General features: G+C 47.7%; 1 protein-coding gene, 4 long non-coding RNA genes and 1 gene segment (V, D, J or C); 4 read left to right on the top strand and 2 right to left on the bottom strand.

Moving 5' to 3' along the window:
* LOC121028976 (M1-specific T cell receptor beta chain-like) overlaps positions 1-15,345 on the top strand; it is a 194,908-nt gene that overhangs the window by 11,702 nt on the left and 167,861 nt on the right. The gene's annotated exons all lie outside the window — the stretch shown is intronic.
* On the bottom strand, positions 4,577-6,445 carry LOC121028213 (uncharacterized). Its single transcript, XR_005789123.1, has 2 exons — positions 6,331-6,445; positions 4,577-6,219 (listed from the first exon to the last, which is right to left on the bottom strand). It is a non-coding gene; the product is annotated as an uncharacterized LOC121028213 (long non-coding RNA).
* On the top strand, positions 6,073-6,566 carry LOC121028212 (uncharacterized). The gene is made up of 2 exons (XR_005789122.1): positions 6,073-6,173; positions 6,309-6,566. It is a non-coding gene; the product is annotated as an uncharacterized LOC121028212 (long non-coding RNA).
* On the bottom strand, positions 8,861-11,059 carry LOC121028209 (uncharacterized). Its single transcript, XR_005789117.1, has 2 exons — positions 10,067-11,059; positions 8,861-9,764 (listed from the first exon to the last, which is right to left on the bottom strand). It is a non-coding gene; the product is annotated as an uncharacterized LOC121028209 (long non-coding RNA).
* On the top strand, positions 12,345-13,383 carry LOC121028203 (T cell receptor beta variable 7-8-like). The segment is given in 2 exon segments: positions 12,345-12,508; positions 12,618-13,383. Coding segments are annotated over 2 exon segments (513 nt in total).
* Positions 14,001-15,345, top strand: part of LOC121028214 (uncharacterized) — a 5,776-nt gene continuing 4,431 nt past the window's right edge. The window contains exon 1 of the long non-coding RNA XR_005789124.1: positions 14,001-14,427. This is a non-coding gene — a long non-coding RNA (uncharacterized LOC121028214). The remainder of the gene's footprint in view (positions 14,428-15,345) is intronic.

Here is a 15,345-nt window from a genome sequence, read left to right as displayed (position 1 = left end):
AGCACCCACCAGACCTCTCTGTACTTCCGTGCTCGTCTGTGATTCCACAAGACTGCGCTGTCACAGCCACTCAGCTCAGAAAGAGCAGGTGGCCTCTTGCTCGTGAGGTCCCTGCCCTACACAGAAGGAAGCCCAGAAGCCCTTTCTGGCCCCCTCTCACCCACCAGCTGCAAATTTTAAACAAGCCCCTGTTGAATTTCAGTTGGTGCTCTTTACTTCTTGTAGAATCACGCTCCAGGTGAGCTGCGGGGTGACCAGGGGCTAGCATGTGCCCTGCGCTTGCTTCATGAACACTTGTCCCCAAGGCATAATCTGATTCACCGGATCCTTACTTACAGACTGTAGCGAGACCCAAGCTAGAATCGTGTTTTTCTAATGTCCAGTTCATATAAGGAAAGACTGTCTAGTTTTCAAAAAGGTACAGAGTGGATTTTATAGAGGAAGTCTACCTGCCAAAATTTTGGAGACCAATGTTGACTTGACTCGAGGTTTGAAAAATAGTATGTTTAAAATAACAGCAACAGTAAAAATAAAAGAGAACCTCACTATGCATTCCCATTAATTTCAAAAATTCAAGAACATCATACCTATTCATGTGGATAATGTCAAAGGATAATATTGAAGGATAATATTAGTGTGGATAATAGTAAGTAAAGAAGACAGAACATAACGAGTGTTGATGAGGTGGTAAAGATACGGGAACCCTTTCGCATTGCTGACGGAAGATAAAAGAGCGCGCTATTTTGGAATAGCTGTGGAAAATAGTATGACAGTTCCTCAAAAATTGAAACATGAAATTACCACATGATGCAGCAATTCTACTTCTGGATATATTCCCCAAAGAAGGGAAAGCAGGGATTTGAACAGATCTTAACACACCAATGTTCGTGGCAACGTTATTTCCATTTGCCAAAAGGTGGAAACAACCCATCCAAGCAACAGATAAATTGATAACATAATGTGATATACACATGAAATGGAATATTCTTCAGACTTAAAGTGGAATGAAATTCTGACCCATGCCACAACATGGGTGAACATCGAGCACATTATGGTCAGTGACATAAGCCAGTCACAAAAGGACACATAGTGTACAATTCCACTTATGAGGTATCTGGTGGGGGGCGGGGTCAGATTCATAGAGACAGAAGGTACAATGGTGGGTCCTGACCCAGAGTGGGGGAGGGGTGGGAGTGTTTAATGGATACAAAGTTTCAATTGGGGGCGATGAAAAATTTCTAGGGAGGGATGGTGGGGACAGCTGTGCAACAATGTCAACATAGTTAATGCCACTGAGCTGTAGACTTGAAAATGGTAAGTTTTACGGTATATATATTTTATCACCACAATAAAAGTAAAAAACACGGTGAATTAAAAGTTAGAAAACATGTATCATGCACGTAGAAGAACTGGAAACCCTGGAAAGCCTTGGAAGGGGCCATCTCGATTAAGGATGGGACGGAAGTGGTGAAAATCAGTGTTCTGCCTCACGTGATTCCTTTGCAGCCCTCCTCAAATCTTCATCAGCTTCTACTAAACTCTCCAATGCTTGATGTGCATGATTTTGTTGAAGGAGTAAAAAAGACCTCTGCTTTATAGTCAAGGCTAGAGAAGACCAGAAGAAAACAGTCGTCCATGGGAATGGTCAGAAATCTCGGGAAGGGTTTTGGATTTCTATAGCTTTTACAAGCCCTAGGCAATTTATAAGCTCTAGGAAATTCCACCTAGTTTTTCCAGAAGAGAGAATTTCCCAGGTCTTATCTGGATTATAAATGTATTAGCCAAAATCTAGTTTTTATAAAAACAGGAAAAAAAAAAACAACAACCCTGATGATGAGTCATTACTTTAGGAAAATAATATTAGTTCCTATTGGACAAAAACTCTCAGTGTTTATATGAGGCATTGGTTTCTCTTAGAGCATCAGGTAACATGAACATTCTTCCCCATAATAAAACACTTGGACATGCTGATGTAAAATATGCGAGGCATGCTGCTGTTAAGACCTCCAATAAGTTGGCCCTATGTGTTCTTATGTGCTAACATCTTTTACATTCCTGTTTATTTTGCACATCTTCATATTTGTCATGCTTGCTTTAAATTCTTGGTTCATATGGTTTAATAATTCACTTTCTGGGGCTATATATTGTCCAGTTGGTTATCTTTCTTTTGGAGTCCAGCCCAAAATGGCTTCAGCCCTTCCAGAATATTCGCTTGGTTTTTGGATAGTCTCTAGTATTTCTGTTTGCTTTGTGCCCCACAAGGTTCCTCTAGAGGGGAGGGGGGGGGAAGGCAGGAGATGATGCCAGTTTGCAATACCAGAAGGATCCAGAAGCCAATGCTTCATATTTCATATATCTTTAGAATATCAGCTGGGCTTCTCTTGTCTGAAATATAATGGCTATGTATCATAGGGTCTCAGGCATCTCTGAAGCAATCTTCTATATTCTGTTTGGTTTTTATTTATAATTAAGAATTGATTGGCAGGGCTCCTGGGTGGCTCAGTTGGTTAAGCGTCCAACTTCAGCTCAGGTCATGATCTCACAGTTTGTGAGTTCGGGCCCCGCATCAGGCGCTGTGCTGACAGCTCAGAGCCTGGAGCCTGCTTAGGATTTTGTGTCTCCCTCTCTCTCTGCTCCTCTCCCACTCTCTCTCTCTCTCCTCTCTCTCGCAAAAATAAATAAACATTAGAATAAAAAAAAAAAGAATTGATTGACAATCTAGGAATTTTATCTAATTGAATAAAAACATGCCAGGTATTCCTTAAAGCAGAAAATATATTTTCTTAGTGTGGTTTATACCAATAGTTTATATTTCTATGTATTGGTGTGGAAATTTCTCCCTTTCTACCGTCAGAAATTCCATAAGACGCATCAGCTGCTCTGATTAAAAGGTTTTAATGAATTTCATATGCACAAAATTCATAAAAAGCGTTCAGTTAAACAACATTGCCATCTGGGCTTGAGATAATTTTATCTGGTTTATATCCATGGAGATTCACTCTGGCTGGGATTTTCCGCCTCTGGGTGGCATCTGAGAAGGGGTCCCTGGTCATAGCTCATTGGCGCTGGGGCTGGTGACCATCAGTGCCAGATGCAGCTGCACCAAGGATTTCGTCTCAGTAGCACCTGACATGGTGCTTTGCCATGGATTTAGAAAGTCAAGAAATAGATTAGAATAGTCCATAGACTATTGGACTATTGGACTAGTCCAATAGATTAGTCCATATTCACTTTATACATTGCACTATTCTTTTAAAACTGTGTTCTTATTTATTTATTTTGAGAGAGAGATCACAAGTGAGCAGTGGAGGGTCAGAGAGAGGGAGAGAGAATCCCAAGCAGGCTCCGTGCTGCCAGCACAGAGCCCAATGTGGGGCTCAAACTCACGAACCGTGAGATCGTGACTTGAGCGGAAATCGAGAGTCAGCCACTTAACCGACTGAGCCACCCAGGCGCCTCTACAAATTGCACTATTTAAAATTTAGCAACACTTGGGGCGCCTGAGTGGCTCAGTCGGTGAAGCGTCTGACTTCAGCTCAGGTCATGACCTCACGGTTTGTAAGTGCCAGCCCCAAATCTGGCTCTGTGCTGACAGCTCAGAGCCTGAAATCTTCACATTCTGTGTCTCCCTCTCTCTCTGCCTCTCCCCCACTCCTGCTCTGTCTCTCTCTCTCTCTCTCTCAAAAATAAACATTTAAAAATAAATAAATAAACAAACAAATACATAAATAAATAAAATGTAGCAACACTTAGGTCAAATGTAAATGTTTAAAGAAATTTATGCTGGCAGTGAACTAAGAAAGTAGCAAGTGGATGGATGTTAACTGGTTTAGGAATTAAACTACCTCAGATTCTGTTTTCCCAAATTCCTGTTTATTTATTTATATTTTACTGTACATTAATCCAGACTGGCTTGCTTCTCCTTCCTAGCATTCTGTACAGAGGGTTAGAATATTTATTTCCTACTTGGGCATTGAAGAAAGTTTAGCGAAATTTAATCACATGCACATATGCAATCATATGTGGAGAAATGGGCATTCTGGTAACAATGAACAGAGGAAAAATAGCGTTTCTACAAGAGTAAGGTTAGAAGAGGAAGAAATAAATTCTCCAGGAGCTCCTGGCTGGCTCAGCAGGTAGAGCAAGAGACCCTTGACCTCGGGGTTGTGGGTTTGATTCCCACATTGGGTGTAGAGATTACTTAAAAATAAAATCTTAAAAAGAAAGAAAGAAATTCTCTAGCAGTAGGGTAACAGTGAGTATTGTTTCCTTTATTTTGGGGAAAGCTGATCGGCAGACACCTTGCAAAGAGACCTGTCTGAATGGTCTGCCTCGAGCGAGCTGTCTGGGGTCAGCAGAGCAAAAACAATGTCAGTTAATTATTCGTCATCCCAAACTCCTTGGCATTCCATCCGCAATCAGACACAGACTGTCTCTGGATGATCTCGGCCACGCCTCCTCCTTAAGCAGCGCCATCTAACTTAGGCTAGGTTTACTGGGAATTTTCTCAAAACCAAAACATTTCCTCCTGCCACCTTTATTTTTATTACAATGTAGTTAGGGCTGTCTTTTTTCCTTTTTTTTTTTTTTTTTTGGTCTGCTGGGGGTGGGGGCAGAAAACAAAAATAGTGCAATAGACAAAGGATGGAATAGCTTCTAATTTATTAACCTTTACCTCTTGTTAAGAGGCAGAGACAGAGCATGAGCAGGGGAGGGGCAGAGAGAGAAAGACACAGAAAACGAAGCAGGCTCCAGGCTCTGAGCGGTCAGCCCAGCACCCAACTCAGGGCTTGAACTCACAAACCGTGAGATCATGACCTGAGCCCAGGTCGGCTGCTTAACCAACTGAGCCAAGTGCCCCAGAATAGCTTCTAATTTAAACATACCCCAGGACTCATATCACAGTAGAGGCAATCTCTTGATTACTGCCCAGTAGGCCACATGGGGGCACTGTGGAACCGCTGAATGCCAAAAGTCGCCTGGGCAGAGCAGGGGCATGGAGCCAGCTATCTGGGACCAGGAGGGTTAAGGAAAGCCTTGCTTGGAGCTCTGTTCCACTACAGGGCTTAATGCTATCAACACTAATTTGAGATTGTGCAGTCCCATCAGGGGGCCAAACCTTCAGCTTGGCAGTCATTAGGGAGTCTCTCTGAGCTTGCAAGGGGAAAAAAGTGCAGTGTGGTGCTGGGAGGGGGCAGACTCCTTGCCCTAGCAGGAACAGGTAGAGGAACACCCGCCTGAAAGGAAAAGCCGAGGAGCTGTGGACGCGCCTGTGGCTTAACCCCAGCTAGCCTAGACCGTCCCAGCCCTGCCCTTCATGTGAGGGGCTTTGCCGAACAAAGCAGGGTTCCTGGACCGGCGTAGCCAGGGACCTGGCAAGGGAGGCTCATGGGAACCAGGAGGGATAATGACATTGGAGCAGTGACATTACTGCCTAACCTCCAGTCAGAGAAGGGATGCCCAGATCTTCAGCTCTCGGAGACCCAGAACTCTGAGCGGGGAGAACCCTGTCAAGTTCTGCCCTCCCCGCTGCATGCTGTGGGCTGCAGCCTCCTCTGCCACACGGACCTTTGTCTCCTGGGAGCAAGTTTGTCCTTGTCCAGGTAGGACATCTCTCCTCTAAGCGTGACAGCACCTAAGTGCGTGGCACCATCGGGCTCCCTCTCGTGTTCGTTCCCCAGCCCCTGTGTCCTTCCCTCACAGGCCCAGTGGAGGCTGGAGCCACCCAAACTTCAAGACATCTGATCAAAGCAAGTGGACAGCAAGTGACTCTGAGATGTTCCCCTCTCTCTGGGGGCTCCAGTGGATCTTGTTACCCACCGGCCCTGGGTCAGGTCCCAGCTCTCCTTTGCATATTAGGATGAGTTACAGTAAGCAAAACGACCCTTGCCAGATTAGCTCTCAGTGCGACATTTGGGTGACCGTCTCTCTGATCTGCACATGAACTTCTCGAAGCCACAGGGCTCGGCACAGCCCTGCAGAGTTGCCAGAGTGGCGATGTGGGAGTGGTGACGTCATAGGCAAATACTCCTTTCAGGGAAATGGGAGGTTCAAAGCTTTAGGCTGCTCACCCCCGGGGCCCCCACCCCTGAGCTGGATGATATCTTGGCTTCCCAGTGTTGCCATGGGCTCCAGGCTTCTCTGCTGCGTGGCCCTTTGTCTTCTGGGAGCAGGTGAGTCCTGGGCACCGCGTGGAAGCCTCCGATATGCGTTTGCCACCTGAGTAATACAGGCTTGCTGATGATGGTTGCAGCAGGAGGCGTCCCCCCAGCTCTGCCCTCGGCTGCTTTCTCCCTCCTCCCCCGCAGGCCCAGTGGATTCCGGACTCACCCAAACTCCAAGACACCTGGTCAAGGCAAGAGGACAGCAAGTGACGCTGAGTTGTTTCCCTATCTCTGGACACCTGTCTTTGTACTGGTACCAACAGGCCGTGGGCCAGGGCCCCCAGTTACTCATTCAGTATTACAACAGGGAAGAGAGAGGCAAAGGAAACTTCCCGGAACGATTCTCGGCTCAACAGTTCCCTGACTCTCACTCTGAGCTAAACATGAGCTCCTTGGAGCTCACGGATTCGGCCCTCTATCTCTGTGCCAGCAGCCGTAACATAGCCCTGCACGATCCACAGCCTACTGTACAAAAATATCCGCCCCCTCCCAGCTCAGGAAGTGGGCTCTTGTCCTGGTAAAGAGAGAGGCCTCTCCCAGACACTCGTTCTGCTGTTTATGTGTGTGACACGTCTTAATGCTCACAGAAATCATGCAAGGTTAAGTATTATTTTACCCTTTTACCTGAGGAGAAGTGGCTTTCCCGGGTCTCAGAGCAAGAAATCAAACTCAGTTCTGTTCCTCAACACCTGTGGTTCTCCCCTGCCCAGAAATGTCCCCTGATCTGGCTTCCCTTCCCAGGTCCAGATTAGCAGGACGGGAAAGATCATGCATCCATATGTGATCATCACAACCTCCTCCTGGGAAGAGGAACAGACCCAAACAGTTGTGGGTCCCTTGCTTTGTACAAGATACCGTATCACATAAAATGCAAAATGAAAATCAGTATGTTTCTTGTCTTTGACAGTTTTAGCATCTGCAGTATTCAATGCATAATATTCGTCTTAAATATTTGACTATTTCTATTGGATTCACCTGTCACCCGAGTGTAGGAGAATCACAACACTGCAAGTGCTGGGTACGTGAATGCACGACCACGGTTCAATTCTGCAGCAGGAGAGACTCACAGAAGAAAATAACACTATTACTTACTGACAACCTACTATATGCCAAATAAAAGTCCTTTATTTGCAAAATTTCAATTAACGATGAGAAAAAAAAAAAGCCTAAGAAGCAAATGCAATGACTGCTCTCATTTTAGAGATGAAGGGATTTGCCCTTAAGTTAAAGAACTTGACCATATTGAATATCAGCTGGTGAGGGGCAGATGTGGGACTCAACCCCCACCCCCACCCCCCAGGGCGCGGGGGGGGGGGGGGGGGGGGCGGCGTGCTGGGCGGTGGGTGGGGGTCTCTGGTATCAGGCATATTGAGTGATGCTGATAGATATAAAACCAGAATGCTGCTGCCTGTTCTTCTCAGCCTGGGTAGCTCTAATGACATCGTTGACAGAGATCGGTTTACCCGGGAGAAAGGGGCGTGGGAAAGAGTTCCGGCTGGCCGCTGTGTGTGCCTGGCTCTAATTTCAACTCCAATACAAGCCACTGGTCAAGACCTGAAGCCAGCTTCTTGACATGGTGGGCTGAGAATTTTCACGTAGGAAATGAGACTAATAATATCTATCAGCATCACTCAGAGTACTCCAAAGAAACAAAACAGACTGTGTGTGTGTGTGTGTGTGTGTGTGTGTGTGTGTGTGTGTGTGTGTAACTTATTTATTACAGAGAATCAGCTCACACAACTGGGGAGGCCAGTAAGTTCAACATCTGTGAGCTGAGCTGGTTGTGCTGGAGACCCAGGAGGAGCTGATGTCCAAGTTCAAAGGCTGTTGAGCATGAAGAGTTGATGTTCTGATTCGCAGGCCAGCAGCTGGACAATTCTCTCTTACCTGGGGTAGAATCAGTCTTTCTGTTCTATTCAGGTCATCAGCTGATTGGATGAGGCCCACCTACGTTATGGAAGGCAATCTGCTTTACTCTACTGTCTAAAATGTTACTCTCACCTAATGTTAAAATCTACCTATGTAAATGTTAACCACATCCCAAAACACCCTCTCAGGAACCCCCAGAATGATATTCCACCAAGTGTCTGTGTACCCTGTGGCCAGCCAAGTTGACACACAAAATTAGCCATCATACTAACTTCTAGGTTTGTATAAAAGATTTAGGGGTGCCTGGGTGGCTCAGGCATTTAAGCATCCAACTTTGGCTCAGGTCACCATCTGACGGTTTGTGAGTTCGAGCCCTGCATCAAGCTCTGTGCTGACAGCTCAGAGCCTGGAGCCTGCTTCAGATTCTGTGTCTCCCTCTCTTTCTGCCCTTCCTCCAGTCTCTCTCTCTCTCTCTCTATCTCTCTCTCTCTCTCAAAAATAAGCATTTAAAAATATTTTTAACCACTAATAAAATTTAATAAGCCAAAGTACCTAGCACATAATAAGAATCTGGATATATTGATTCCTTGTGCTAATCCCTGACAGCTTTTTCCCCCATTTCCTATGTGCAAAGGTAGATATGGACACATTTTACCTAAAACTCCTATAGCTGTCACAGAAATGTTAATATTTATGCCTGATGATTCATTTTGAAATTATCTAGGGCATGTAACATACATCCCTTCTCAGCCATTTTAAAATAAACTTTATTGACATAAGAATTATATACAATAAGCATTCCACACTTTAAATGAACAGAGCAATGATTTTCTTTTGCAATTTATATGCATGTACCCATGTAATACACACCCTACTAAGATACAGAACATTTCTACCGCCCAGAAAGTCCCCTCATGCTCCTTTCAAACACCTCTCTCCATCTCTGACAAGTTAGTGATATGATTTCTATTGCTATAGATTAATTTTGCTGAGGCATCTTTTTAATGGACATTTCAAGTCTCTACCTGTTACAATAATTCACAGATAAATATTCAAGAGAGTGAGGTGCTTCTAGAAAGTTCTGTGGATAAGGAGTGCTTGAAATCATGTGAGATACCTGATCCATGTCAGGGACAACTCTATCTGGAGACAGATGGTTTGAAAAAAGGATCACCGAAAGCTCTTTCTAGCTGTTTGCAGCTGTTTCTATAAAATGTACTTACTCATTTGAATTCATTTCTTTTTTTCATGTGTCCCTTCATTCAAATTATTTTATAACAGAGTGTTGACACAAATTCATCATCTCCAAGGACATTATTTTGAGTTCCTATCAGATGCATACATAGCTGGGTTTCATGTTCACACACTGTGTGCTGGGGCTGAGCAGACCACGGGCAACTGTGGCTTTGTTGAGCGGTCATTCCATGTTGGAAGAAGGGTCCCCTTTGTCCGGACCCAGTGCCGAACCCTCAAAACACAAGCGTTGAACTGGAAGATCCCCCTTTCCATTCTGGCCTGCCACCATTCTGCACTGTGTGTTCTTCTCTCTCCTAGACCAGCGACGTCCCAGGCATAGACGCGAAACCCACTCATGGGTTTGCATGGCCCCAATTCAAGGCTCGACATTGTGGTTATAACATCAGGCTCCCCTTGGGTTCCAGCTTTAGTGCCTGTGTCCTTCTCAAGGCCCCAGAGATGCCGATTCACTGAGCCTCCAGACATGTGGTCATGCTAAAGGGAAACCAGCAGACAGGAAGGTGACCACAGACAGGAAACACAAAATTATATACCCAGGACCAGCTACATAATTTGCAGAGCTCATGGTTCAGATATTATTAAGAATTTGAAGATCACAACAGCAGAGCACTGAAGCCGGGGTGTGGGGTCTTTCTAAGTGGGGGACTGTGGGCAACACGATCGTTTCTGAGCTCCGCTGTCCTTATTACTTAATTAATGCCAGCCGTTCTCCACAAGAAGCTATTCCCCGTGGAATGCATGTCTCAGATGAAACTAACAGAGCATTTTTCACTTACCCTGGAGGTGGCCACTTCCCCACAGTCCCTCACACACGTGAATACCTCTGTGCTAACACATCATCGGCACCACTGAGTAGCCATCGTCCTGCCACGAGGGAAGGTCACTCACAGGTGCGACGTGTTTCTGCTTGCCGCTGTCTCAGCCCAAACCAGGGAGGCGGGTGCTCTGCTACCTTTGGCAGGTGTCCTGACTCGGTAAGAAACAGAGCAAAACGGTTCCCCAAGAGTTGATGAGCCGGCCCCTTGAGGTTTGGAAACCCAGTATCAGGAGAACCGTCGCTGGAAGGACGTTAACAGGACGCTGGTCAATTAAGCAAAGCGGAAACGGATACTTGGAGGAGGAGTTGGGACGCACAAGTCATAAAAGGCATCGGGAAGCCCTTAATGATTTTTCCCCAATTCAGCACTACAGAAACACGCAGACACACAGAACCAGTGCATCAATGAAGAATTCTATCACAGGAGGAAAACATTACATAAGGTTACAAACTGTTTCGCAAGAAAGTGAAGGCTTGTGTCAGTTCAGACAAGTCCTTTCTTCCCATCCTAAGCTGTTCACGTGTACGTGGAGCTTTTTATCAGACCCTCTGGGGAAGGGCTGCGGCCCCCTGGAGGGTTGGCTCCGCCCAGGCAGGAAGAGTGACGTCTCAGAACGACTCCCCCGAGAGCCTCCTTCCCAGTCCCTCAGCACACATTCCCAGAAGAGCCCTCCGTCCGCCCTGCTCCTGCCATGAGCCTCGGCCTCCTGTGCTGTGTGGCCCTGGGTCTCCTGCAGGCAGGCGAGTCCTGAGCAGCGTCCCTTTCCTGAGTGCAAACCTCAAGGTCCCCGCTCTAGGCCTCTCTGTGGTGTCTGTGGCATCAGCTTTGTCTCCTCCACAGGGCCCGTGAATGCTGGCATCACTCAGACCCCCAGATTCCAGATCCTGGGGACAGGACAGAGCATGACGCTGAGATGTGAACAGGACAAGGACCACGACTACATGTCCTGGTATCGACAAGACCCTGGACATGGGCTGCGGCTGATCCATTACTCCATCAGTGCTGGTACCACCGAGAGAGGAGAAATCTCCAATGGATACAACGTCTCTAGGTCAAATACAAAGAACTTCCCTCTCACGCTGGCGTCCGCAACTCCCTCCCAGACATCTGTGTACTTCTGTGCCAGCAGTGACTACACAGCGCTGCACAGCTGTCTCCTCTCCGCACAAAAAAAAGGCAGGGGGAGGGCCTGCGTCCCGGGACTCAGCAGAGCCCTCGGCACACTCCCAGCCCCCGGCCCCCCCCCCCCCCCCCCCCCCCCCCCCACCCGAGCCCCAGAGCCCCGAGGGGCCCAAGCGCCCAGAGTGAACCTCGATGTGGGCTGAGGTCCGTCTGCAAGGCACTGACAGCCTGGCCTGGACCCGACCAGACCTCAGGCGGCCGTGTCTCCACCTCTGGTCTGTGCTCTGAGCCGCCTGGCTGGCTGCGAAGGTGCTTCCCCAGCTCTGACTGTTCTACCCCCTGCCTAAGTCTGATGCTTCCGGGATGGAAATTGTTTGCACTGGGTAAACAACACAATGTGTTATTAACAATGTGTTATGAAATCAGATCTATCTAGACGCCCCCCCTCCTTGTCTCCCCCTGGCACCTCAGTGCATTGCTCTCCGATGCCCGGGTAGGGACCCTGCTCCCCCCAGCCTTTCCATAGGGGCAGCCCCAACAAGGCCCTGCTGGGTCTGTCCTCTAGCTGCCTCCGGGCCCAGCTCGCACAGCTCGCTGGCCCTCAGCTCTGGCCACACTGCTAGGCCCTCAATTCTGCCATGTCCCTTCCCATCTCAGGGACATCCAGGGCTATTTCCTCTGCACTGGGCATGAGTCCTTCCTTCTTGCAATGGCTGACGCCCACTCATGCTCCTGTTCAAGGTCACCCTGGGTGGCCTGCCCTTTCTGGGCACACCTGTTTCCAGGGGAATGGCGGACACAGCTGGTGTATCTCTGTTCTAGATTTTCCAGACTTTTCTCTCAATCGGTTTTAAAGTACTGGTATCATAAAGACAAACTTCTCTGACAACCGTACATCGAAGGCTGAGCTGCTTCAGACTCTGTGTCTCCCTCTCTCTCTGCCCCTCCCCTGCCCACACTCTGTCTCTCTCTCTCTCAAAAATAAATATTAAAAAAAAAATTAAAAATAAATATATAAATTTCAAAAACAGAAAGGAGGTTACAAATACTTATGTAGTCATCCAAGTATGTTACAACATAAATCCTGCTCCCTGAGGTTGAGGGGATGGACAGAGAGGGTGATGTCACTAAGTGAACTCCCTTGCGTGGATGAGGGGCCTCCCTCCTCCTCCACTTGTGCTCAGGAGAACCTGATGTGGCGAACATCCTAGCCCTGTCCTGACCCTGCCATGGGCACCAGACTCCTCTGCTGCGTGGCCCTCTGTCTCCTGGGGGCAGGTGAGTCCTCAGAAAACCGAGTGAGCGCATGTGTGTGAGCTTGAGGGATAAACACATGCAGTGATTGCAGTCGATTTCCTCCTCGCTGATCCCAACTTTGTCTCCACAGGTCACACAGGAGCTGGTGTCCTCCAGTCCCCCCGGCACAAGGTCACAAAGAGGGGCCGGGACGTGGACCTCAGGTGTGACCCAATTTCTGGTCATGCTGGCCTCTACTGGTACCGACAGGCCGTGGGGCAAGGCCCGGAGTTTCTCGTTTCCTTCCGAAACAAGGACAAATTAGACTCCTCAGGGATGCCCAGCAACGATCGGTTCCAGGTGAACAGGTCCGAGGGGTCCTACTCCATTCTGCAGATCCAGCGTGCGGAGCCGGGGGACTCAGCTGTGTACCTCTGTGCCAGCAGCCTTACCACAGTGGGGCACAGCCACCTCCTTCCTCTTCACCAACCTCAGACTTCTCTCTCCCTGCACCTGAAGACCGTAAACAGGCTGTCCCTACTCATCGTTCCCCAATCACAAGAAGTAGATTTGGATATCAGCTCTCAGCTTTCCTTGGGTAGAAAAAGACACTAAACTCCTGAAGGGAATGTAAATGAGGGTGGATCAATAATTATGGCCCATAGGGTTGGAAGACTCCCAGGGCTGGCTCCGGGCTCCAAGGCCAGGACTGAACAACAGGGACACAGTGGTCCTTCTGCAAGACCCGAGGCTTTCCGTGTAGTGGGCGGTGCCTCCTTCTCTGCATTTGTGGTCCCATCTGGGAAGTTTGTGTCATTCTTGACATATTCTTACTTCTTTTTTTTTTTATTATTAATTATTTATTTTGAGAGAAAGAGAGAGAGAGACCATGGAGGGGCAGAGAACGAGGGAGAGACAGAATGCCAGGCAAGCCCCAGGCTGCCAGCACAGGGTCCAATGTGGGGCTCGAACCCCCAAGCTGTGAGATCACGATCCGAGCCGAAATCAACAGTCAGACGCCCAACTGACTGAGCCACCCAGGCACCCCCATATTCTTACTTCTAAAGCCTCTCTGTCCCTGAAACTTTGGAAGCTCGAGCAACACAGGAGCAAGTCTGTCTTCCTGTATGAAGCCAGGTCTTTACTGCTTTCGTGGTGGTGACGGGATAAGAAGGATCATAACGACAAGATGTCCCATCCTCTGCCCAGTTTGGAGACGCCATTTTCTCTCTCTGTCGTCATTTCCCACGTGTGCGGTCCTAGCGTGAGAGTGCAGCACATTTGGTTTTTTTTTTTAATTTTTTTTTAACGTTTATTTATTTTTTTGGGACAGAGAGAGACAGAGCATGAACGGGGGAGGGGCAGAGAGAGAGGGAGACACAGAACCGGAAACAGGCTCCAGGCTCTGAGCCATCAGCCCAGAGCCCGACGCGGGGCTCGAACTCACGGACCGCGAGATCTCGCGAGATCATGACCTGAGCCGAAGTCGGACGCTTAACCGACTGCGCCACCCAGGCGCCCCGAGTGCAGCACATTTGAACAGCTTCCCCAGGCTCGCCTCGACGCCCTGAGTGAATCCAATTTTTAGAGACGCAGTGTTTTCTTTGACGCACTGGCCTTTTCATTTGAAAAAATTCCCTTGAATTCTTTGATTCAAGAAGACAGGATATTTTCTTGATAATAATGCCCCTATTTCCTTTTTACTTATTTTATTTGCTGCATTATATATCATGATATGTTACTTGTTATAAATATAAATAATTATGCAGTTATAACATCTTCCACTCACCCGCCGGTGAAGCTGTGGTTTGTATCTATGAAGTCAAAAGCCATGGTCGGAGCTCATAGACTCATGGATCATGAGTTTCTGGGTGTCCTAAGAGATAGTCCAGGACCCTGAGTCTGGGATAGACTGTCACAGACTCAGCAATGATGGAGGTGCCCTGAGCCTTTCACAGCTGGTAAGGGGGTTACAATCATCCCAAATCCACTTATCAGAAACTGTGGTGTCTCAGGACACCAGATTTGTTTCCCCAGAGAATGGGTGTTCTTGGAAGAGAGTTTTCCTGGTCTTATTTTTTTTTTTTCATTTTTATTTATTTATTTTGAAAGAGGGAGAAAGGGAGAGAGAGGGAGAGAGGGCATACAAATGGGGAGGGGCAGAGAGAGAGGGAGAGAGAATCCCAAGCAGGCTCCACACCGTCAAAGCAGATCCCCACGCGGGGCTCGATCTCACAAAAACGTGAGATCATGACCTGAGCTGAAATGAAGAGTCCAATGCTCAACCATCTGAGCCACCTGGGCACCTCAATCGTGGTCTTATTGTAACGTGGCATCAGCAAAGCACTGCTCAGTCTGCTTCCCTGTGTCTCCGGAAGTGAGCCAGGCTAGGGCCCAGCTGGGGATCCCTTTTCCTTGGAAGGCCATGCCAGAGACTTCCTTCCCAGGCCCTGTTTCCAACTGTGCCACCAGGTCTCCACATGGCCCTGGCAGTCCCATCTCGCCTCCTTGCTGCCTAAATCAGGACACGCACATCGTACGAGCTCTCCATTGAGTGTCGCCTGTCCCTGGCTCACCTTGATTCCGCCCATCCTTATTTTCCCACTAGACGCTGTATCCTCCACGACTGCCTATTGTCTTGTAAGATGTTCCGTATTTTTCTTATATTTCAATTTTACTTTTTATTTGCACACACGGGACCCCATGGTGAAGGTAGTCTCGTTATATTCCTAGTCCTCAGCTGATCTGTATTTTGGAGGTACGGTTGGTTGATTGCCCCCTTGGTGGTGGAAGAGGGGCGTTTTTGTTTACTTTTAGTAACAGAGATAAATGAGCCTTCTTTTTTTTTTTTTTAATTTTTTTTTTCAACGTTTATTTAT

The sequence above is a fragment of the Herpailurus yagouaroundi genome, unplaced genomic scaffold (genome assembly GCF_014898765.1).
Source record: "Herpailurus yagouaroundi ecotype Mexico unplaced genomic scaffold, PumYag 100, whole genome shotgun sequence".
Lineage (NCBI taxonomy): Eukaryota > Metazoa > Chordata > Mammalia > Carnivora > Felidae > Herpailurus > Herpailurus yagouaroundi.
This window is presented reverse-complemented; position numbering and strand designations above follow the sequence as displayed.